The sequence below is a fragment of the Rhinatrema bivittatum genome, chromosome 4, assembly GCF_901001135.1.
Source record: "Rhinatrema bivittatum chromosome 4, aRhiBiv1.1, whole genome shotgun sequence".
NCBI lineage: Eukaryota > Metazoa > Chordata > Amphibia > Gymnophiona > Rhinatrematidae > Rhinatrema > Rhinatrema bivittatum.
Window position 1 is genome coordinate 218,279,184 of NC_042618.1, and position 25,012 is coordinate 218,304,195.

A 25,012-nucleotide genomic window follows, 5' to 3' on the forward strand; every position below is an offset into this window, starting at 1 on the left:
CCCAAGGGGGGGCTGCCATCCCAGCACCCTCAGAAGGAGCCTCCCCCTAATTAACCAATTATACTACTCTAGCTGAAAGGCATTCACATAGGGCCATAAGGGTAATGAGCCTGGGGAGGGGGGTGAGGACCATTACAATTATTTCATACAACAGAAACAGCTTGATTCTTAATCCGGGAGTGTTGAAATCAGCTCAGCTACTGTGGGCTCCTCTATTTAACTTACTATGGGCCTTCTTAAGGCAATAATTTGAACCAGGACAAATTTGGATTTGTATGACCAAATGTTTGAAGACATATGCAATCAAGACTTTTGGGTTGTTTTTTTTTTATTCTGATAGGAGGCAATATTCAGCCACTGAGCGGCTCAGCTAATCAGCCAGATAAACGTATGTTTATATGGCTAACTTTAGAACAGATCAGCGGCACGACCAGAGTTAGCTGCATAAGTTAACTGGCTAATTCCAAATATCGGAGTTAGCCAGTTAACTCATCTGGTTAACTCTGCTCCTCCCACCCGCCCCTGGAACACCCCCAACATATGCAGCTAAATTCTAGCTGGATAAGACTTTCAATTTGCCAGCTTTGCCATTCAGACTGATAACTTTTCAGTTATCTGTCTAAATGGCTTTTGAACATCGACCTCACAGTAGTTAATTCTGGAATATTTCTATAATTGCTCTTTCAAGATGAAAGTGTACAGCATGTTATGCAGATCAGTGAAACAAACTCCTACTTCCTTACATTTTTTATTTGTATTTTTTAGACAGCAGAATGTGAAAAATGTACAAGGGTGTGAAGACATTTATAAGGTGCTGGATAGCAAGGCCTGCATTTACCTCCTTCACTTACGGGCCGATGCAGGCTGAGTGCACTGTTAGCCCCCGTTTGGCCGCGCGTTTTCCACGCGCTATTTTTACCCCTTATACAGTAATGGGTAAAAGCGTGTGGAAAACGTGCGGCCAACCCCCCCCCCCGCCGAAACTAATAGCGCCTGCAACTTGCAAATACATGTTGATGGGCCTATTAGTCATTCCCGCATGATACAGAAAGTAAAATGTGCAGCCCCAAGATCTTATCAATGAATATCTCTGTTGTCCTCTTCTTTGAAACGGGTGTGTTTTCACTCTAAGGGCTTGATTTTCAAAGCAATTTATGCACATAAAACCTTCTTTTATACATATAGGGGCGGATTTTAAGAGCCCTGCTCGCGTAAATCCGCCCGTATTTACGCGAGCAGGGCCTTGCGCGCCGGCAGGCCTATTTTCCATAGGCCTGCCGGCGCGCGCAGAGCCCCGGGAATCGCATAAGTCCCGGGGTTTTTCGAGGGGGGGCGTGTCGGGGCGGGGCCGATCTGTGCGGCGTTTTGGGGGCGGGCCCGAGGGCGTGGTTTTGGCCCGGGGCAGTCCGGGGGCGTGGCCGTGCTCTCCGGAACCGCCCCCAGGTCACGTCTCGGCGCGACCTGGGGGCGGTAAATCCCCTGCTGGCGCGCGGGGATTTACTTCTCCCTCCGGGAGGCGTAGATCTACCTTAGACGCCTCCCGGTAGATCTACGCCTCCCTCCGGGAGGCGTAGATCTACCGACAAAGGTAGGGGGGGGTTTAGATAGGGCCGGGGGGGGGGGGTGGGTTAGATAGAGGAAGGGAGGGGAAGGTGAGGGGAGGGCGAAAGCGAGTTCCCTCCGAGGCCGCTCCGATTTCGGAGCAGCCTTGGAGGGAACGGAGGCAGGCTGTGCGGCTTGGCGTGCACCGGCTGCACAAAATCGGCAGCCTTGCGCGCGCCAATCCTGGATTTTAGCAGATACGTGCGCCGTGCGTATCTACTAAAATCCAGCGTATTTTTTTTTGCGCCTGGTGCGCCAACAAAAGTACGCGAAGGCGCATTTTTAAAAATCTACCCCATAACTGGCATTTTGAAAATCAATTATGGGTTGTGGGGTAAAAGTATGTATTTTTACATGCATTAGGAAAAGGCATTCCAGGGGGTGGAGTTGGGGGAGGGAAAAGCATTTATGTGCACACTTTAGATTTTGAAAAGCATGCCTGTAAATGTACATGCAGAAAGTTGCATCTGCTTAGGAGAAGATGTAACTCTTTGAGGTAGATTTTAAAAACATAAGTGCGCGTGTACTTTTGTTCGCGCACCAGGCGTGAACAAAAGTATGCTGGATTTTATAAGATACGCGCGTAGCCGCGCGTATCTTATAAAATCTGGGGTTGGTGCGCGCAAGGGGTTGCACATTTGTGCAACTTGTGCGCGCTGCCCGTTCCCTCCGAGGCCGCTCTGAAATCGGAGTGACCTCGGAGGGAACTTTTTTTCTACCCCCCGCACCTTCCCTTCCCTTCCCCTACCTAACCCACCCCCCCCCCCCCGGCCCTATCTAGAACCCCCCCTACCTTTATCGGAGAAGTTACTACTGCCTCCGGGCAGTAGTAACTTACGCGCGCCGGCGCGGCAGGCCCCGACACAGGCTGCTGTGTCGGGGCACTTGGCCACGCCCCCGGACTGCCCACATGCCCCCGGCCACGCCCCGATCCCTAACCGCACCCCCTGGCCACGCCCCCGACTGCCCCTTTTTGCAAGCCCCGGGACTTACGCGCGTCCCGGGGCTTGTGCGCGCCGCCGAGCCTATGCAAAATAGGCTCAGCGCGCGCAGGCGGAGGCTTGGGGTAGGTTTTCGGGGGGTACGCGCGTACCCCTTTGAAAATCTACCCCTTTGTGCGTATGTGTGCGCGCGTAAACCAGGACAACTGGCAAACTTTCAAAGCGGACGTATGCACATACATCTGTTTTCAAAGTTCAGGATAAAGTCTATCCTCCCCACTAGTATTTGGCGAAATTTCAAGAGGAGACAATACAGTTTGATAAAGGAGTTCAACATTGAATAAAAGCATAAAGGCAAAATTGATGACCGCTTTGTCTAGGTACGAAGCAGGCGAGTTAGATTAATAATAAGAGAAGCGGGTCCTTTAGTTTAATATGAACATTTTTTGGCTCATTTTCTCTTTTTGAGCGCACCCTTTCTACTCTGTGGCATTTGACCGGTCTGTTGGCTCTAGAAATAACTGGCTTTTGTGAGATGGAACATGCGGAGCATTTCCCTCAGCCCTCATAAATTGCTAAGATTCCTTTGTACCAATCAGTAACACAAAGAGGTGAATTTTAAAAGCCCGGGGTGCACCAAAATCGGGAGATATGCACACAAGTTGGGCTCGCACGCAGCCACCAAATTTTAAAAGCCGCCCAGATGCACATGTACCTCCCCGCTGCACACACATCTCATAAGTTTTTAAAAAAGGTGCAGGGTGTGGGCATGGCCTGGGTGGCACAGGGCCTTTCAGGGCATGGCAAAGAGATACGCGCGTTAATACTTATGCGCTTGGGTGCGCGCCCAGATCTCTTGCTGCGTACGTTTATTTCTGCTGCGGAAGAGGCGTACGTTTAAAAAGAAAAAAAAAAAGAGGTAAGTGGGGGGTGTGCGTGCAGACGATCAAACCGGGAGTTTCTGGCCATTACAGGGTGAAGAAGTGAGGTACTGACTGTACACTACCCTTTTGAGACTTGACAGCATTCTCTCTGCAATGCCCACAGCCTCACTGGTCTGTACAATGAGGGCTCAAATTTGTGAGACAGAGAGATTAAGATCAGCAAACACTTTTTTTAGATTAGACCATTACAACATTTGTCATCTGCAATTCACTTGCTAACTTGTATCTATGTGTTTAAATGAATTACCACAGAAAGCATCCATTACGCTTTTCAGTCTGGCAGAGATAACCAGGGAACAAATGTTTTGCACAGGTGGCCCAATATTTTGGAACACCTGACCCGAACAATTGAGATTAACAGCGTGCACTAAATTACTTAAAACGTACTTATTTCAGCTGGCATTCAACCCCAGATACATCAAGCTGATATACAGGGTTGGTCAGGTGTTTCTTTCCTTTTTGGCTGTTTTTATGATATTTTTTATATTGTTGATTTCATGGAACTTAGATTTATTTTTAGAGCCCTCACAGAGTTTGATTGTTTCGTTCGTTCAAGAATTTTTATGTTTGCACTTATGTTAACTGCTTTGAACTTGATGTGTATACCTAGGTGGTATACACATTTTTAAAATAAATAAGTAATGTAGAACACAGTCCAGGTAAGTTGTGAGTATCTCAGATGACATTCCCGAGGACAGAAAGAATTAATCTTCAAGTCAAACATAAGTCATAATTAAAATAATAAAAAGGATTATAGAAAATCCAGCTAAAAGGAAGAATAAGATTGAGTTTTGCTGTTTGTGTGCGTCATGAGTGTTCGTAATTGACCAGCCTCTTCTGTGTATATACCACCAATGCCATTTCAATGTTTGACCATCATCAAGGCTTGGCAAAGTCTTCATTTTTAAGAAGATACAATTGGCGGGTGAGTGAACACACATAAAGGGGTGACAACAACAAGGCAAGAATTTCTTACCTATAACTTCCTTGATTAAAATAGGTTGAGGATGCAATCTAGGATCACTTGCACCAGCAGCATTCACTGCTTTGACTCTCACAAAGATTTTCGCACCAGTTGGCAAGCCTGCAATCGTGTACCTAGTTTTATCGGTCAGTTCTGGGTTGGCCACTATCCACTCTTCCGCTAATGGTAAACAGAAAGAATTAAAGAAGGTTAAATGGACAGAGAAAGAAATTCACTCTTCTCCATGGTACTTCATTGTTATACCATTATGCTCAGCTTGGAAACCTTATAATGATTATATGCTCTTCCCTAAGGCATCTATTCAGCAAAATTCAGAGCTGGGTAGACATTTATGCAGAATAACATTGAGCTAGCATGGGGAAAAATGCTGCAAATACTTAGTCATTTACACAACTTGGGAATTTTACAGAACTGAGGGCAAAGGCCAAGGCACTAATCTCTATGAGCAGAAAATAAAGTCCTCCCACAAAAAAAAGGCACAGTATTCTCAAGTAAGAAATCTAATTGATTGCATTTTGTAAATGTATTTAAAACTGTTCTTTTGAATTAGATGGCCAACTAACACAGCCATTAAAAGCAAACTATATTCACCAGATATTCCCTATAATGGCATCTGGTAAAAGCTAACTCTTGCCGGGTACAAATTGGTGTTTATCAGATATTTGCAGAATAAATGACAGATTTTCCCCTATTAACCAATGCTATGGTTTTAATGAACACGTCACATTCATGAGAACTATGTCTTTTATCCGGCCAGGTCCCTCATCTTTCTTTTGCTAATAGGTGTATAGTTATTTCTGTTTAGTGATAATTCATTGGTTATAGCTAAAACCGTATCTGGTGACAAAACACAACATACATGAACAACAAACAGAGTGAGTAAAGTTAATCTTAAAGGAAAGGCTGCGAGACAGAGATGAAAGACATGCTCTGACAAGCACCACTGTTGAGACATAACACAAGACAGTGTAATGTTCCAAATGAAAGTCCTTAATGAATTAATAGCAAAGACAATTCAAAACAAAGCAAGCAGCAAGATGCATCTTTGAAAAACTTAATATGAAACTCCACTGTAAGTTGTTATGGACTTAGTATGGGAGTGGTATGACGGATGGAAACAGCAGAGTTCTTGTGACTTGCTGTATTCATACTAAATTAGAGAAATGTGTAGATTTCATAAATAGACAGCATGAGCTATAGCTCTGCCTACCCAACCTGCTCACCAGGTGGGGAAAATCCAGGAAGAAAAACACAAAAACCAAAGTTTGTTGTTAACAATATTTAATTATAGATATTGTTACATACAAGTTGAAGGATACGTCCTCATGTTCTCTAAACTATAAACTCATCTTCAAAGGTGCTTACAGAATGCCTCAAGCCACAATAAGCTAACTTAAAAGGGACCTACTAATACAAGTAATCAAAGGTATTTAAAAAACTAAAATATAAAATTGAATGTGCCAGCTCAAAAGGAAATCTCCCTTCCTCAAAATTCAAGTTGGTTCATTTGTCTAACCAGTAGTAGGGATGGGCATACAAAGGATTTTTGGTTCATTTTGTTTATTTGTTTCAGCATAAAAAAGCTTGTGGTTCTGTTCATTCATTTTGGGTTTTTTTTTTTTGGGAGCATCTTTTTTGGTTTCTTTCATTTGTTTGGATAATTTATGTATGTGAATGCTATTTTACGCACATAAACTACCAAAGCAAATGAAATGAACCAAAAAAAAAAAAGAGTCAAAATGAATGAACAACCTGAACAGAAAATATTTTGTGCTAAAACAAATGAACAAAGCCAACATTTTCTTTTTGTGTGCATGTCCTTACTAACCAGTTCTTTGTGAGTTGGTTGACCGCAAAGAGAACTCCTGGAAGCTGCTGGCAACATCCATTTTATATTAATGCAGAACACTAGCTTCAGCAAGCTTTTCCTGTTATGAGAAGAGAGATAGTAACATCACTGGCAGCTCTGTTATTGCTCTTTCTACTTCCCCATGCTGAATGTAACCAGAAAATCTGAAAACTCTCGGCAAAGTTATACAATTTGCGGCCTACTTGAGTCCAGGACATATTGTTTTTGTCAAGTAAACACTTTCACCTGGCTGGAGAAAAAGCTGTACTGAAGTTTGCACATGAAAGACCCTCTTGAAACATTATAATTTGTTTCATCTTGATCAAAGGAGGTAGAAATACTGAAAATACCATTTCTAGATGCATTCTTTCTGAAGGATTCAAATTTGGCTGTGAGTCGCTGTATGAGAAATGTGATATGGCCTTCAGTGTAGCCAAGGGGGTGGGGGATTGCTAGGAATTTTCATTAACTGGACCCAATTAAGAGAATGAACCAAGGGCCATAAAATCTACACCCCTGTTAATTGCTGCATGCAGAAGTTGATCAGAAAAATTAGCTTTGTGTGTAAGTGCATCCCAGGAGACACTGGGCCATCTTTTGGGATTAATTAGACCCTTGAAGTTCTCATCTAGACTAGGCTCCTCTGTAAGAGGTGACTGTCTCAATGAAGACTGCCATCTCCTCCTTTTCCACAAACAGGAATGATGCTGTTGGACTTGGGGAATTCACTAAAGCAACGGTATTGACCTGTGGCTCCATTGCTATATGCGGCTCCTCAGGGCTGTCGATCTGACCCATTTGTGCCTCTTCAGCTAAGAAACCTCACAGAACAAAATAGTGCTAATGCTGAGATTTAAAGATTAAAAGGCAGAGAATGTTTGAAAGAGACTTCACTTTTGGGGTTAAAATGGCCCACCGAATGACTTCACTAATGAAATATATGAGAACATAAGAAATGCCATACTAAATCTCATCCAAGCTAACAAAAAGGAGAGAGAACTACATTCTCACCAAGGCTCCCTTCCTGGTTAATCTGAGTCCTCGGTGGTGTTTTTGATATCTGTGACAATCGTACCCTTAAGGTAGGAGGGTAAAAAAGGATAGGTAGGGTTGGGAAAATCTGATATGCTCTAAGTGGTTTAGTCAGCTATCTCCTCGTATTAACAGGAACATCTGACTTCTCAGATCAAGCATCAACTATAATTATTTTTTCACTTCTGGTGTACACTTAGGACATATAAGTCCTAACTACTAAAATACTACATCTATTAGGCTTGAGAATGTCACTAATAATGATTTTCCATGGATTATTTCTTGCAGACAGCAACATGAGAGAAAGGTGTGTTCTATCTGTTTCAAAAGTGCAGCTACCTGTGCCAACCTTTCAAATTCGCCACATTTGGTAACTAGGTTTACCGTGCTCTGTACAAGCAGTGGTATAGGTAAACGAAGGCCGTGGAAAATTTCCCATAGGACTAGTTGCCTTGCCCATGCTTGCATTTGCTGCAGTAGATTGCAGAGCCCCAGCTTTAACTGGCCCCTTTCACTCTGAAGCATCAACTGTTCAAACCATAAAGCAAAGAACAGTGGCATGCAAGTGGCAATTGTTTGGCCCTCTGATCTCTGGCTGAGGGGAGGAGAGAAAGAAGGATCAGAGGGCCATGGATCAGGAAGGGGGAGGAGAGGATTCTCCCTGTTTCCGATTTTCTGTGTACCTCTGCTTACCACCACTTCCTCCCAGAAGAGACTAGCATGGTCCCTGAAGGGCAGTCATGGCACGAGGAGGTTGCAATACCAGCCTCCTTCTGGCACTGTAGTTTCCACGGTAATGGCCTCAGGTTACTTCATTTCGGATAACGGCTAAACAGTTTATTATCCTCCACCTGCATGCCAATTAAATATTTGCATGTGTGGTCAAGGTAAAATTCCCTGCCTTTACCATGTGCAGTAAATATTCTATACTTTGGTATACAGCCCCCTAAGTGGCAATGTGTGAGTTTCAGGTGCATAAGGTTAGCTGCTTCTCCAGAGAAGCAACATTTAGACGCAAAGACTCTGATAGCAAAAAAGCAATGTGAGGTCCATCTGCAGTGCCATCAGACTCAGCTGCCATCTATTTAAGCTTATTTTTTAATCAGTCACTATTTCACTCATTGTTTCCAACTGACTTCTTTGGTCAGGGAAGTCAAGCCACCTATATTTTCTTCACGTGCCTTTCCGTACAAGCTTAAAGTGAAGTATGAAGCAAAATCTTTTACGATGCAATATATCCACTGCAATAAAATTAAAGAAGGCAATTAGCCAGGCATTTTAAACAACATAGACATTCACATCTCTTTATAACACATTATGCATACTCAATAAACACTGAACATCTACTGTATCTACGACAAGAGACGGACAAGACGAGTAGCACACTAAAGACATCAAACCAATAAGACAACTAACCCTCATAAAATAATAATAAAATGGGTAACAAATACAGACTTAAAACAAATAGATATTAAGCTAGCAGCGATGCCCAAAGCAGTGGAACCACCAAACACCAGCATCCAAACGCACGTAACCACAGGCAGCCTAAGATAACAAGCCCATGCTTTGGCTTGAACAAAGCAAAAGCTGAAAGCTCATTCAGAGCATGTAATTAAAGGACTGGTCAAACAACCAGGCCTTGTGAAAAATATGGTAATTGCCCACAAGGTGGATGTCTTCAGGGACAGCATCTCAAATGGTTGTATCCTGGTAGAAAAAGGTTTGTGTTCTAGTACCAGTTAACCTCGCCCTTGACAATGGGGAAAACTGCCAGTAAGACTGCTGTTGAAGATCACAGCGAACATACTGGAGTCTATGGAAGTATGAGAACCACCTTGCCTTTTAAAATTTACATCAGAAAGTATTCTGGAAAATGCAGTCCCAGCTTCACATCTCACGTGCCACTCAGTATGAGCCTCTTCCTCCCTCCCTCCCTTCCTACTGCCAGCAGGTGGCCACCAGCGCTTCTTAACTGCATCCGCCTCCTCCTTTGCCGGCTTCAGTCCGAAGTCTGAACACGTGATGCCGGCAGGTCCGGTTCAGACTGAAGCTAACAGAGGAGGCAGATGCAGGTGAGAAGTGCTGCTGTCCTCCTGCCGGTTAGTCCACGATGTGCCCTGCCCGGTGTAGGGGTTCCTAAGCCCCTGTCTGCCATGCTTAATGGGAAATCTGGGAACCCCCCCCCCCCCCCCCCCCCCCCGGTCCCAGAATGCTTTGCAGTGGGATTTAAATAGTCAGGACTGGCCTGGACTGAATCTCTCCTTAAGGAAATAGTATGGCATGATCTGACTATGTAATAATATTAACAGATTATAGTATCTTGTTTACCTTCTTCAGGCACGTCCTCAACGACGTCTTCCGCATCCATCCCCTTTATATGCAATATGACCTCTACACGTTTCTCTAGGGTTGACAGTTGATCAGAGGCAGGAATAATTTCATCTTTCTCCGGTGTTTCATGTTGCAGCTTCGCCAGTTTTTGCTTGGTGTGCTTTTTTAGGTCTCTCCAGGCCTTTTTAATGTCTCCAATGGACCTATTATTGCCCCCCACGGCATTGATTTTGCTCTGGATCTCCTTCCAGATCTTATCTTTCTCTTCTTTGCTGGTTTCGGCGGCGAGATTACCGAACAGCTTGGCCCCGTGTTTAGCAATGTTTTCCACTAAAACGCTCAGCTCCTCCTCCGTGAATGGCTTCTTCGGACCTCCTGCCAAAAATGGACCAGCCTCAGACATTTTGCTCTCCACAAATCATTCTGGGGGGGCCTGCAAAGGACTATTTCCGACAAGTAAAATGCCTTTTAAAGGCCAGAAAAGGGGCACAATCTGAGGCAACACAGACTGACGTTATATATAGCATAATGGAAACCTATGCTGTCTGCCTTACTATAGCCTAATGCAATTTCACTCATTCTGTGCTACAACAGAAACATTTTCATTACAAAAATCAGATGCCTCCTCATAAAGATCTTCCTCTGCCTCTTCTGTGTTTTTTTTGTTTTGGTTTGTCTTTTGATTGTTTTTTGGTTTGTTTTTTTAACTTTAGATAATTGTAGATTGGATAAACTGGGCTAAATGTATCAAGGACTTTCTTCTATCCTGTGCCTATGAAGAAAACCTTTGATCATTCCTTGTGTCTGTCAAGGTTGGGCTAATGGAAATAAAGGTTAACAAACCAAAAAAAAAAAAAAAAAATATAAGGTGGTACATTTTTCTTGGACTAACTTAATACATTTCTTGGTGAGCTTTTGGGAGCCCACACTCCCTTTCCTCAGGCAAAAAAAAAATGACATTACCAGAAAATACAACAGAATTTTTAAATTTTGTTTTTAATTTAGTTTGAGATTTTTTTTTAATTTAGTTTGAGATTTTTTTTTTTAATTTAGTTTGAGATTTTTTTTTAAATTTTAAATAAAGGAAAAAAAAACCACAGAAAAAAAATGTTTGTGTATAGCATTTGGGTTTACTAGGAATAGGAAAGGGCTATGCCAATGTTACCGAAAAAGCCAGAAATTTTAAAATAGTAGTAACATGATCTGTTCTACATTGAAAGGCAACTTTAAAAGCTATTTTCATGGGTAATTCCTGAGGTAATAGGGCTTTTTAAAAAATTGCCCACCTTGCCAGTGGGTAAAAATTCCACAACACCCACACTGCATGGAGCCTTCCCTGGGGCACAGACAGGACAGGAAGTGCAACAATCTGTGTATAGTTTCACATTCCCAAAATTATGGGGTAGATTGTAAAAGGAGTGCATGCAGCGGACATGTGCGCTCGCTACCTGGTGCGCACACATATACGCCCCATTAACTTGCACGAGCAGGTTATAAAATCGGGGGTTGGCACGCGCAAGGGGGTGCACAATTGCGCACCTTGCACACACTGAGCCTGCGCCAAGCCGCGCTGCCTTTCCCCGTTCCTTCCCAGGCCGCTCCGAGGTAATCGGAGCGGCCTCGGAGGAAACTTTCCTACCTCCCAACCCCACCTTCCCTTCCCCTACCTCCCCCGCCCTTTCCCCCCTACCTTTTACTTGGTTTTCTTTTTATCTCAAAACTTACTTCAGCCCTGGGGTTGAAGTAAGTTGCGTGCGCTGGCCAACCGCTGACATGCGATCTCCGGCACAGCGGCAAATATGGCTGCTGTGCCGGGAGCCTGACCCCGCCCCCGGACCACCGCACCCTGCCCCCTCCCCACCCATTTCTGCAAGCCCCGGGACTTACACGTGTCACTGGGCTTTACGCGCGTCGCCGAGCCTTTTTAAAATAGGCCCAGCGCGCGTAACCCTTTTAAAATATATCCCTATACGTGTTGTTTTGAAAAGAGAAAGTACTAGTAGAAAAAAAGCAGGTGGAATATTCTGCAAGGTCTTTTTCCCCAGGAAATTTTCAAAGGGAGCGTGCACACGTCCTTTCCCTTTGAGAAATGGCGCAAAGTCCAATACTGGTAGTTATAAACATTTTCCCCATTAAGCTTAAAAGCAACTCCACTAATAATATAATAAAGGAATATTTATATAGAAGAAACAGGTATGTGTTTTTTCCTTACGGCTCCTTTGGGCTTCCCGTTCCTTTGACACTAGCCCCCCTCCTGGGGCTATGAACAATGAGCATCCTTTGGTGACTTCCAGGAGTTCCCCCCACTTTTAACCCTCTCCTCTCCCCCCCCCCCCCCAAAAACAGTCATCTAGCCTGGCCAGCAGCCTTCAACCAGGCGCCACAAAGCAGACTGACCGCTCGCTGTCACCATTACATCGTGGCTGGAACTCCCTCCCCCCCAGTCCTGGCTCACAGTCCCAAGCTCTGTGAACTGATGCCATACCTACCAAGGGGCAATGTGGGACGCTGCCACTGAGCCATTGGGCTGGCCCCATCACATACTTAATTTAAGACTATGGCAGCATGACTACCTACGATCCTTTCACAATTGTTTTCCATTATCAACATTTTATATTAGATTGTATGTAATCCAGCTGATCAGGAGAGGTACTGGAGGGAATAATTTCAGGACACGTATTCTGTACCATTTCAGTTTCTGTCCATTGAGATATCAGTGTGCCTTTCCATTCTTACTTCTTTTTCTGAGATTTCTCTATCTGAATACCTATAGATAGGTATAGATACCTCAGACCTGCACAAGAGCATACAAGGAACACCTGCTATTTCAATAGGGCTTATGCCGAAGTGAGGTAGTTATTAGTAAGTAAAATAAGTATCTCTGTCATTATGAGTGTATATTAAAACCTATGGGAAATAGATGATGATGATGATGTTATTAGTATTGCCTTTCACAATGCCCATTCCATCAGATTAGTAAAAAATGGTTCCCCTTTAGGTGATAAAATATGTATACAAACAAATATAAATAAAACATCTTGGACCCCTATATACATACAGATATAGTTTATGTATGTATGTATGTATGTATGTGTGTATGTATTTGATGGTGATAGATTCCAAGAAGTTAGTTCATATGGATTACTTTCTAGGCATACAATATTTATAGCACTGTACAGCTAACAGTTTGGGAGCAGTGAGAATTTTGTTTGCCCTTCGCAAGTTAATGGGCTAGCAGAGGAAGATCTTAAAGTGAAGCTGAACTTATCCTAAGTTTCACATGTCCCACGTTTCCCAACTGACAACTTCTTCCATAAGATTTGGGGACCTAATTCAATCTGTTACAATCACATGCTTCAGAAAACAAAAAAAAAGCCTTCCCCAGAAGTACATTGTGGCTGAATTAAAAAAAAAAGCTAAGACTGGACCCAAACCCAGCTCTATGGAACAGTTCAGTTGGAAGCTAAGAATTCAGATCAAAAAAGAATATTTAAGATACCTCAATATCTCGTTTACCTTCTTCAGATAGGTCATCAAGGTCATCGTCCAGTCCTGGGAACCCCTCCAGTTGCTCAAGTTTTAACATGGTTTCTACACGCTTCTCCAGGGGACTCAGTCCTTGCTCCTCAGAAGCTGCTTCATCTGCTCCCGGCTCCTTCTCATCCATTACAGACAGCTTGTCCTTGGTCTGCTTCTTCAGTTCAAGCCATTTCTTTTTGATGTCTGCGACGGACCTGTTATTGTTCCCCTCAGCGTTAACTTTTGCCTGGATGTCTGCCCAGATTTTATTTTTCTCTGCCTTTGTGGTTTTGGCAGAGAGTGCGCCACACAGCTGGGGCCCAAAGTGGGTGACGTTCTCCACCAGAACATCCAACTCCTTCTCTGAGAAGTCTGGCTTTTTCTGCTTGTCAGGTGCGCCTGCCGAAGATGGACCCAGCCTCAGACATGTTTTTTTTTTTCTCCACAAATCATTGGGGGGGTAGGGGCCTGCACATGATAAGACTTGCGGTGGCCAGAAGACTCCATGAACAGTGATACACTTCTGTACATTTTTTTAAAACTCCCACACTAAAGCGTTCTGTAAGCTGTGACCTTCTGTTTACAATTGAGGGACTACAATTCTAAATCAACCATTACTTAAACACTGGGAATTAAAAAAAAAATTAAAAAAAATTGTGACTGAAGGAAAATATCCTGGTGTTCATGGAGCCCATCTGGTAATCCGAAGCAAACTTCTACAAAAGGGAAGCAATGTACGTTAATGAAAAATTACATCATTTAAAATGACCCAATTCAGTGGAGTAGAAATTGATGCTACTCAATGAGGTTTGCATGGAAAGGGAAACGTTCATTAATTTTAGTAGAATGTTAACTATTTTTCAGGTTATAAAATAATCTTTGGAATTGTCTGAAACCAGCTCATGCATTTAGTAAAAGCCTCTTTTGTTCTATAGATTTTTAAAAAATTAGAACTGATATTTCTTTTCAATAGAAACCCAACTTTGCTTGATGGTAGATTTTAAAATTCCTATGTGTGCCGAAAATGGGAGATATGTGGGTCACTCAGTGTGGCGTGTGCCGCGCGGATTTTAAAATCTACTTCTTGCAGATGATCAGGGCTGGATTTAAAATTATTGCGCCCATAGGCAAAGGGTTCAGAGAAGGGGAATTTTTCCCTGGAAATCAGACAGCAGTGAGGGGAAGCCCAAATTGGTGGGTGCCTTCAGAATCCGGCATGCTAGGTACCAGCCCAAGTGATGATGATGACATCGCTGCAAGAAAATGTCAGAGGAACCAAATGTATGTACTTTTATATTTATTAACCCTTGCAAATCTTTTCTGTTCCTACACAGATGGTGTTCATTAGGGAGCCATTCTGCATGTCCTCCAAATATGTTTTCAAATGTTTTCTGAATTCTCCACACATAGGTCATGTACGGCAAGGGCAGAGCCAGAATAACATTTTTCAGGAGGGGGGGAGGGTTAAAAGTGGGGGGAACTCCTGGAAGTCACCAAGGTGACCAGCCACACCTCCCCCCCCTGCCATGCCCCCACCCCTTATCCTATCTGATGTGGCTCTTCCTAGCAGTGGCAACAAAACCTTTTTAATTTCTGGCAGCACTCTGTATCTGTCTCATCAACGTCTCCCTGTCTGCTGTTTCTCACTCTCCCCCTGTGGTTAAGGCAACTTCTTTATAGAAGTGTTAAATTTATCACTTAGGCAAACAGGTTTCCACCCAGCCCAGGCATTCCTGAACTTTGATGGGGGGTTGAGGGGAGGTGGTAAATAATTACCAGCTAAAAAAAAGCTAGCCTCAAAGTTTTACATGTCTAGCCCAAGGGCAATGATTATTTTTCTTCAAGTTAGCCTCCTTAAAGGCACAGGGGATCATTGGCTGGCAGTGATTCCAATGCCTTCGGACCCTCTAACTCCTGCACCTTTAAGGGGCTGTCTCAGATGGCACATGACCCTGCTGTAAAGGGGGTGGAAGCTTGAACCAAAAGTAAGGGAGGGTACACGTTCACAAGACCCATCTGTGGCTACACCTCTGATGTACAGCAGTGTAACTCTGTGGTCAGGAAAGACACCAAGATAAATTAGAAGCAAAATGTAGATTGGGGTACCTAGAGTTCATTCTCCAGGAACGGGGGTTCCTCTTTTTTTTGGGGGGGGGGGAAGGGGTCCCCTGGTTTTTAAGGAAAAGAGCTATATTTTTTTGTTTAAATATATTATCTCACTTTTTTTTTTTCACATGAATTTATCCAATGGCTTTGCTGTTAAATTATCTGTAAGCTGCTGAACTGTGTAAGCTGCATACTTTCTAGGAGGCACTGTTTCATCTTCAAGAAGTCAGCAGAAGGACCATGAGTTAACACTCATTATAAGGGTCATTTTTAAAGGCATCTATGTGGGTAAAAAAAACATCTGACCCATCTGAAAACAGCCACATTGAGACCAGGCATTCCTGCCCGGGTGTGGCTTTAGGTCAGGGCAGGAAAAAAAAAAGCATGCATAGATTGCATTTTCAACATTACACACATCACTTTCCATTTATAAAGTACCCAGAAAAAGCAGGTTCAAAGGTCCATGGATCCTTTTTTTTTTTTTTTTAACCATGGGAAGTTTCAAAGCTAAAATGCACATATACATTCACTTTGTGCTTGAAGCAAAGTCCAAGTGTGTACAAATTATGCACGGACTTTGTGTCACAAAATGCAGTTTTACATTTACTCCTAAAAATGTTTGATATGCTGCTATCCCACCATAGGCCTAAAGCCTCTAAGCTCTAGGCCTATGATGTTTTTTCGAGAGAGGGATCCCAGAATTGGGGTAGCCATCCCCCCCCCCAGTGATTGTGGGACCCCCTCCCGAGAAAAAACATCGTGGCTCTGTGCTGCATTCTTTTGTCTCACGGCCAAACACCATGAGACAAAAGAACGTGGCATGAGGTCCTTTAACGCAACGGCGGCCCCCAACCTCAAGGGACCACCATCGCCTTAAAGGGCTGGCTGCTAAAAAAAATTGCCGCAGCTGGTGAAAAAGCAGAGTGGGGGGGGACGGGGGGACAGGGCTGACCCCGGGTTCAACTCGGGGCTGCAGCTCAAGGCGGCCATGACTGCCCAAAAAGTTAAATGTGGCAATGGCTCCCCCAAGTTAAAAGCAGTCATTGTAGTTACGGGGTCCCCAACGCCCCCCCCCAAAGGTGCATAAATAATAAATGTAAAGGCCCCCCCCCACACCCATTCACGTGTTGCAATAAACCTCATTGGGGGTTCAAGGGTCCTACCCCCTACCCCCAAATTGGTAAAAATTCAAAAAAGAGATTTTGAGTTATTTCCCACACCCCCAGGCAACACCCCATTTTGAAAATGGCTCCAACCTCTACCTTACCCCAGGTATCTGACCTTTTATATATATCAAACTAATTCAAGATTAACAAAGTACACTGAATCCCATTTGTCAGTAGATCAAGCTAGAGACAGGATCAGATACCCAGATATGCATAACCACCTCAGTTAAAATATATATATATTAAACATAATTATTATGCGTCAACATTCAAAAAGAATTTTGCCATAGTTTTACAAGGGGGAAAAGCCATTTAGTAAACAGAGTTCTATGGATCTGATTTAGCAAGTCCATAACTCTACAGTTATAGAAACTGGAAAAATAGAGCACACACATATATGAATCTTTTTATCAGTAATTATAAAATGTTTATTAAAGTTAAAAGAATTCTGGTAGCTAGAAATCATGTCCTGAAAGTGACTTTTGGATTCTTGCAGTGACATCATGATCTTAAACATGCTGGAGTGAAGTGGCTACAGAGAGGTAACATCTCTAGGGCAACTGAAACTAAAGTTCTGTGAGAAATGTTTAGGATTTTATTACTGAGCCAAGGGTGAAGGTTTTACTTTAAGGTTAGTCACTCACAAAACAGATCAACAAGGCCTGCCATTCATCAAAGGCTTGCAAGTAAATCCCAAGGGAATTTACTTGCTTTAAAATGGCACGTTAATGTGCCATTTTAAACACAGCTTAGTGCATAGGCCCCTAAGTGAGCTATCTTGAGTGAATTCACCCCTGAGGTTAATGAAGGGATATCACTTTCACTCAGAAGATACAAATGACCCTGCACACATATCTTACTGGGTGAAAAATAAACCTTTTGTCATTGGACCACATTCTGCAGCCAACCCTTTTCTCCATTTCTTATTTTTTTTGCCTTTCTTCTCAATTACTTTTCATTCATTCTTATAAATTCATCATTTTTAATATCTTCATTATGTTTCTACCCCATTTATTAGATAGGCATTATTTGTACCATACCATGCTGTAAAAAGGTTTTGCCTTATATACTTTTTATTTTTATTTGTTACATTTTGTTTCTGTCCTCCCTGACAAATCAAAGTATTCTTTACCCAAACTCAACCAAGCCATCCAATTATACACTCGATGATACTTTGGTCAAGAAGTAGAATGTTCAAGTTTTTCATCTGCTCTTCATTTTGAGAACTTTAATATCCATTATTGTTTATTCATCTGACTGCAAATGCCACTTACTTTTTTTTATTTATTTGTTTATTCACATTACTTATGAAGTAGTCAAGAGCAGGAGTTATTGGGAGCCACATATAAAACCCATTATTGTGTGTTTCTTGCTTTCCCACTGTATCAGAACCATTAGAAATCATAATAATAATACAAGCTCTACCACGTTTGCATACTCTGGGATGATGGCAAGCCTCTTCCATGAAACCATGGGAAAAGCTTGAGGTCTTAACTTGCTGGCAGGGAAAGGTGAAAAAGAGCAGCTTTCCAGCAGAGTAATCCAAGCTGCGTCTTCTGTAGTAGACAGGTGCCACTCAGAATGCCAAACTTTGTGTTCCCCCAAGAGACACTAGCAGAAAGTGTGCTACCACTTCAGCGGCAGGGAGAGAAAAGAATCTGAAAGAAATGCAGAACTGCCAACCAATTCCTAACTATCCAGGACACCGAACCATTTCTATTTTATAACTCCTATCTCTAAATATTCTGAGCTTGAGTTTTGCAACAACATTAGGTTTTTCTTTGGGGTGGGGGGAGGAGCAAAGACAGTTTAGAAATGAAAAAAAAAATAAGACTGGATCAAGGACTGCCCGATAGTCAGGCATTTTTTGGGCAGTTCTGTTATATGGGATTAAACTATGATCCTGCACAGCAACGTTAAGTGTAATCTAACTCTGGAACACTGTGTTGCGAGCCAACCTTTGCCTCAAAATGCAGGGCATTATCCACTTTATTAAAATATATTGTGCCTCCTAGCTCCAGTAATGACACATGTTTAGGACAGTTTCATTGGTGAAGGACTAGCAGATACTGCGCTGAAACTGTGGGGACTTACCTCCTTCAAAGCAGTACTCCACTACGTATCCATCTAAGCCTGCGGCTCCAATGTGGTCCGGTGGCCTCCATTTCATTGTAACTGAAGAATCGGTGACTTCATCAACTACCAACATTGTGGGAGGACTAGTTACAGCTAAAAGCAAAGACATGACACAAAATAATTAGCGTGGAGTTGTGCTCTTCTTACAAAGCTGGCAGCTGCGAAGTCCAAGCTGGCAGAAATGGATAATTATTATGGTTTTGTTTTCTCTAAATATCCATTTCCGCCCCTATGTATGGTTGCAGCTTTTAATGTAGTTTACTGTGTTGCATAAAACCACATTTTGTTTACTCCAACTTCTAAATTTTCTTATGGTAGAAACAGAGTCTGGAATACTTAGGTAAATGAACTGCATGCCAATGATGCATTACTACAGTTTTTAATACATCATCACAATCATCAGCAACAGTAGAAGCTCACTATGACCCATTACAAATGGTTCCAGCGTCTGTAATGATATTACAGATGATTTTATCTGCATTTATGCTACAGGATCTGTTCATGGCCATTAACACTGGCAAACTGCAACTACAAAAAAACATCCACCTCGCTTCCCGCCCCCACAATACCAAAAACAAAATATGAAAATTCTGCAGTTTTCCACATTTTCTAGTTTTCTTTAGGGATCTGCATTCGGAGGAAACAAAACAGTAAATGAGACATAATTTCTTCTTTCGTTTTCGATTGTTTTCATAATGTAACTAGTTAAATTCTGATGAAATTTTGTCAGAATCTCGTTTTATTAAAAAAAACAAAACATTGCGGTCGGGCCCTCACCTGGGAGAGTAGGAAGAGACCCAAAGCAGTGATCCTGGCCTGTGCCCGAGTACAAATCTGGCGCCTCGGCCTAGGCCAAGGCCTGAGCCTTGCTTATGCATAGGCCACAATCTGCAAAGGGGCCGCAGACTATGCCCAAGCATGATGCTGGGGTCTGGCTAAGCCCTAGGCCAGTGCTGGGGCCTAGGCTCAGACCTGAACAAAGGTCCAGATCTGGGAAATCTTCAGATGACCCCCCCCCCCATACTTACCAAATCTGACACTGTGTCCTGGCCTGGTCCCAACACTGAGGCCATGGCTTGGACCCAGGCCTGATGTTGGGCCCGGCCTGGAGCCCAGGTCCCAATGCTGGGCCTCAGCCCAGGATCAGGTGCAGGCCCAGAACCCAGGTCTCGAGCTCCTCTTCGATGTCTTCTTTCTTTGTCTTTTCTTCGCCAACTGATATCATCCACTGGGGTTGTTGAACCAGAGTTAATGAACTTCAGCACATTCTTCCCAGCGGAGGGTGACATTTTGATGTACAGCAGCTATTTCAACTGCAGTACATCAAAATGGCACCTACCATTGGGAAGGATGTGCCAGAATTCATTAACTCTGGTATAACAAACCCCAGTGAATGGCGTCAGTTGGCGAAGAAGAGCTGAAGAAAGAAAATGCTGAAGAGAAGCTCCAAGGCCTGAATTCCGGGCCTGGGCTTGATCCCAGGTTGAGGCCCTGACATTGGGACCTGGTCTCTGGGCCGGGCCATAGCACTGGGCCTGGGCCCGGGTCCTGGCCTAGACGAGGCCTAGGCATCAGGTCCAGGTCTCCAAACCTGGGCCTTGCATAGGGTCTAGGCTGCTGTAGGTCATCTACCTATGCCCCACTCAAGGCCCCAAATTGGGCCGGGGACTAGGCCTTGTGTGCAGATCTCCCCTGGACCAGGTAAGTGGGATCATGTCCCCAGCATTTTACAGGTGGAAGGGATGGGTGGGAGGCCATGGAGGCCCTGAATCTTTTTTTTCTGCATTTTGGGGGGGGGGGGGGGGGGGGGGTTCAGTTCTTATTTTGTTTTTTTTAACTAAAGAAAAGAAATAAAAATATCCAGAATGAAAATCATGAGGAATAAACCCCAAAAACGAAATGAAAAACAAAACAAAATTTTCCCCCTTCCCACCACTAGTTTCTTGCCTTTTCTGCATTCTTTGCAGTATGTATACCCTGTGTCTGACCATATCCACTCATGTCATTTTTCATCTACCCATGAACAGAAAGTCATGTGCCTAACTTTCAACTTACTTTCCTAACTCCCCAGCCCTCCGAAGGTCAACATCAAACCCTCCACCCCACAAAAAAAGAAAAGTTGCTGGACCCCCACCCCCTCCAGAATCCCCCTATAATCCTTGCCCAATATCCTTTAAGAAAAAATTAAAAACATGGTTATTCAACCTTGCATTTCCAGATTCTGCATTTAACTAATCACTTATTTCTCTTGGAATGCTTTAGGACATTTATTACTATGCATTGTAATTATTTTTCTCTCTGTTCAGTTAAATTTTAAATTTTATCTATGTTTGCCATGTACCATTTGTTCTTAGTTCTATGTATCGCCATTCAGGCAGTTTCCTGTTCCTTGTAAACCGGTTTGATTTGTATTTAATGCAGGAAGATCGGTATATAAAAACCAAAAATAAATAAATAAATAAATATATCTTAAATCTGATTACACATCGGATGTGCAAGGTGGTTGCACATCGGTGCTGACCGTGCTGGTTGACCTTGCAACCAGCACGGTCAGCGCCATTTTCCAAAATGGTGCTGACCCTACCTTGTCCCAGCCATCTGACTGGGGTAAGGACTGGGGATCGGACATAGGGCACGTGGGTCTGATCCCCAGCCCATACCCCAGTCAATTGGCTGGGGCAAGGTTAGGTTGACGCCATTTTGGAAAATAGCACTGACCGGGCCGGGTGCGATGGTGCACCCAACTCCTACGCTGGATCCAATTTAAGGTACAGAGGGGTTCTGGAGGGGGATTGAGGTAATGGGTAGGGTCCAACATCTTTTGTTTTTGGAGGTGTATGTGGGGTGTTTGGCTGTTGGACGTCAGGGGCCTGGGGAGGTAGGGGTTTGATCTATTGACTTTCGGGGGTGGATGGTTTGATTGCTGGACTTTGCAGGGCCAGGGGGTAGGGGGTTTGATCACTGGATTTCAGGGGGAAGAGGGTAGGAAGGGGGAGCCAGTGACTAAAGTTAATTTTATGGACTGGAGAGGGCTTCTACATGGATATGGGGGAAGGTAGTGGGTTCTGATGCTATGTGCCTACAGTTTTCTATTTTTTACTTTTTGGGGGAATTGGGGCCGCCTCGACTAGCAGTCTCAGGTTGAGATGGGGGTCAGCACTGACCCCTGCTCAATCTCCCCATTTGCCGCTATTATTTTCTGCCACTTTAAATGTGTGGCGGGAGCCTCAGGATCTGTGTTTAGGGTCCTGGGCCTCCCGCCGCATATCTAATGCATTTCGAATAGGTGTAGATATTTTATCGCAGCTGACCACCTTCTCGGTTGGCTGTGATAAAATATTTACATATAATTGACAAGTCATGGCCTTTTTTGCATGTATTTGCATTATTCATGCATACAAATCACATGCAAAGAAGATCATTGTAATAGGGGAAGTTATCTGGGCAGGGAGATACAAAATATCGCGTATATCACATGTTATCGCGTGAAATAATGCGTATTAGAGCCCTAACACAGCTTGGTGAATCACCCGCTGAGAGATGTGCATATAGCTATAAAAATTAAACCTGCACATTGAAAAAGGACATGGATATATACAAACACATTTTGAAAAATTAGCACTCAGCGTCAAGAACATCTCTGGAGTTTTTGTGTACTCTATGGAGTTCATCTTTTCGATTTTGCTGTTCTTTCTTTCCTGCAGTTTTCTTTGTCTGTAACTTTTTGGATCTGGTTGCAGCCTCTCTGCCCTCTACAGCTTCTGACCTTCAGTCTATAAGATGTTTGCCAAATTGGAAAATAAGAACATAAGAACATAACAACTTGCCATGCTGGGTCAGACCAAGGGTCCATCAAGCCCAGCATCCTGTTTCCAACAGTGGCCAAACCTGGCCATAAGAACCTGACAAGTACCCAAACACTAAGAAGATTTCATACCACTGATGCAATTAATAGCAGTGGCTATTCCCTAAGTAAAATTGATTAATAGCCATTAATGGACTTCTCCTCCAAGAACCTATCCAAATCTTTTTTGAACCCAGATCCTGTTTTCAAAAAAACCGGGTTCATATCTTGAGAAAAAGAAACTCCCTTTTATCTAGCTGCTCCTCTCCCAGACATGGGGTCTCAGGACCAGTCCCAACTGGAAAAAAATAAAAGTCTGCAGGGCATGGTGGAGCAATAGGAAAAGCCCCCGCTGCTGTGGTGCAGGGTGCTATGCAGTGCATGCAGCGGCAGGGCAGGTTTTGCTTCTTCTTCCTCATCCTCCTGCTATCACTATCGGGGGGGGGGGGGGGGGGGGGGAGGTGCTCAAGGCAATCTGCTGCCTGAGGCGAGGGACGAGATGGCGCCTCCTCCCCACCTTCCTCCCCCCCCCCCCCCCCCCCAAGGCATGGCATATTCCTTCTGTATGATTATACCATGGCATAGGTTGAGTCATCAAGAGGGCAAGGGGTGGGGTGTCTCTTTAATCTCGCCCTTTCAGTGATTTCAAATGCTGTAGCAGGGGGCAAGCAGGGGTCAAGAGTTCCCAGAAGAGTGGCAGTGATTCTTCTAGGAAGTTGGCAACCTGCTACACATCCAGGAACCTAAGACCTGACTCCCACCTTTTCCCCAGCATAAGTGGGAGATGGGTGAATGGTGGGGGTTTGTGTGGGGCACATTTTCTCTGGGTCAGTGCAAGGGCATTAAGCCATCATAGGCGAACATTACAGCCATATCCCTGTGCCCCTCACCCCCCTCCAACTCTCACCAACACAATTAAAAATTCCCCATTTATAATAACCAGTTTTACATGAAAAAGGATATTGAAAGTCTTTAGGTAAAAATATCACAACCCTGCATTATACACACTTGGGGGGGCCGATGCAATTAAAAAAAAAAAGCGCCGGCAGTCGGCTGCAGGAAACGGATGCTCAATTGAGAAGCATCCGTTTCCTGAACCCCTGGCTGTGTGGCGTTTAGGAAAACCGACGCCAACAAACTTGGTTCTCCTAACTGGCGGATGGCCGACGCGGATCGGGCTCTCTTTAGCAAGGAGATGCTAGGTGTGCGCAAGTGACCCTAGTGCCTCCTTGCTAACGTGACCTCCTAATTTAATATTGCATGGCGCCCCCAGTAAGGGCGCCTGGGGGCGCGTTAAGAAAGCGGGCGCTGACTGTTCAGTGCCCACTTTCTGCGCATAATTATTGCATCGGCCCCTTGGAATGCATAAGGTTTGGTGTAGGCTTTGCCCTCAGAAAGCCCAGAGTAAACTGAATTACAATACAATGTAGCAGACCTCCCATACTAAAAGAACACTAACTGCCAGCTCTAAAACAGTAAAAATACTACCTATGTAAAGGCAACACTGCATATTTTACACTAGACAGTAAACACCAATACACCTCCTATGAGGAAAACAGAACAAGCCAGTCTGCTATAGATCCCTAGACAGAAACTACACACTAGTGGAATATCTCACCTTGGTCGCACATGCAGAGCACAGACAAGACCTCATCAAATACAGAATATAAAGACCATAAAGTATAAATAGAAATGCATTGACAAAAACCGAACTGGAAACCACAACAAGCCAGACTGTATGCAGTGCAAAAATGGAAAAATAGAAATAACATTCTTAAAAAAATAAAATGAAGGAATATAAAACATCATAATAAAAACATACTTATAAAAAGTATTTCAAAAAACAGCTGATGAATAGAATAATAGCCAATAATTAAAAACTCATATAAAAATTATAAAAAAAATTTCCCAAACATCAAGATAATATTTTAAAATAGCAAAATCAAATAACACCCAATAATTAAAACTAATAAAGATAAACAATCTCCGCTTTCTATACCTGGGAACTTTTGATTTCCAGTTGCCCTGAGATTGCTGTGGATTAGTGCAGGACACAGGGAGGGGGATCTTTCGCCTTTCATATACAGAAACACACATGTTCATTCTCTCTCTCTTTCATGCGAACACACACACACACACACACATACATATGCCCTCCACATGCTCTTTCACGCACATGTACGCTCTTACACACTTACACGCTCTCATATATGCTCTTTCACACACATACATAGATGCTCTCATATAAGTATGCTCTCACTCACACACATAGAATCTTACATAGACACACATACATGCTCTCTCACACACATATCCTCTCACATAATGCTTTTTCACACATGTGCTCTCATATGCTCTTTCAAACACAGACGCTTTCACTTGTTTTCACACACATACATAGATGCTCTCATTAATGTATGCTCTCACACACATGCTCTTTTATACACATGCTCTCTCATACACACACACACACACACACACACACACACACACAGTCTCCTTCTACCTCACTCACAAGGGATGAGCTCACAGGCAGTTGGCGGCCTCATTTTCTTCT

General features: G+C 43.5%; 1 protein-coding gene across 7 annotated transcripts in view; it reads right to left on the minus strand.

Moving 5' to 3' along the window:
• Positions 1-25,012, minus strand: part of MYBPC1 (myosin binding protein C, slow type) — a 244,050-nt gene that overhangs the window by 48,613 nt on the left and 170,425 nt on the right. For 5 of the 7 annotated variants that reach the window (XR_003856412.1, XR_003856411.1, XR_003856410.1 and 2 more), the window contains 4 exons: positions 18,570-18,704; positions 13,201-13,602; positions 9,682-10,059; positions 4,464-4,631 (listed from right to left, as the gene is read on the minus strand). Coding sequence is in view for 2 of the 7 variants with exons in the window: in XM_029599714.1 (XP_029455574.1) it covers positions 4,464-4,631; positions 9,682-10,059; positions 13,201-13,602; positions 18,570-18,704 (1,083 nt within the window). In the remaining 5 variants the exon portion in view is untranslated. The remainder of the gene's footprint in view (positions 1-4,463; positions 4,632-9,681; positions 10,060-13,200; positions 13,603-18,569; positions 18,705-25,012) is intronic. The other 2 variants (XR_003856413.1, XR_003856414.1) reach the window with 2 other exon arrangements.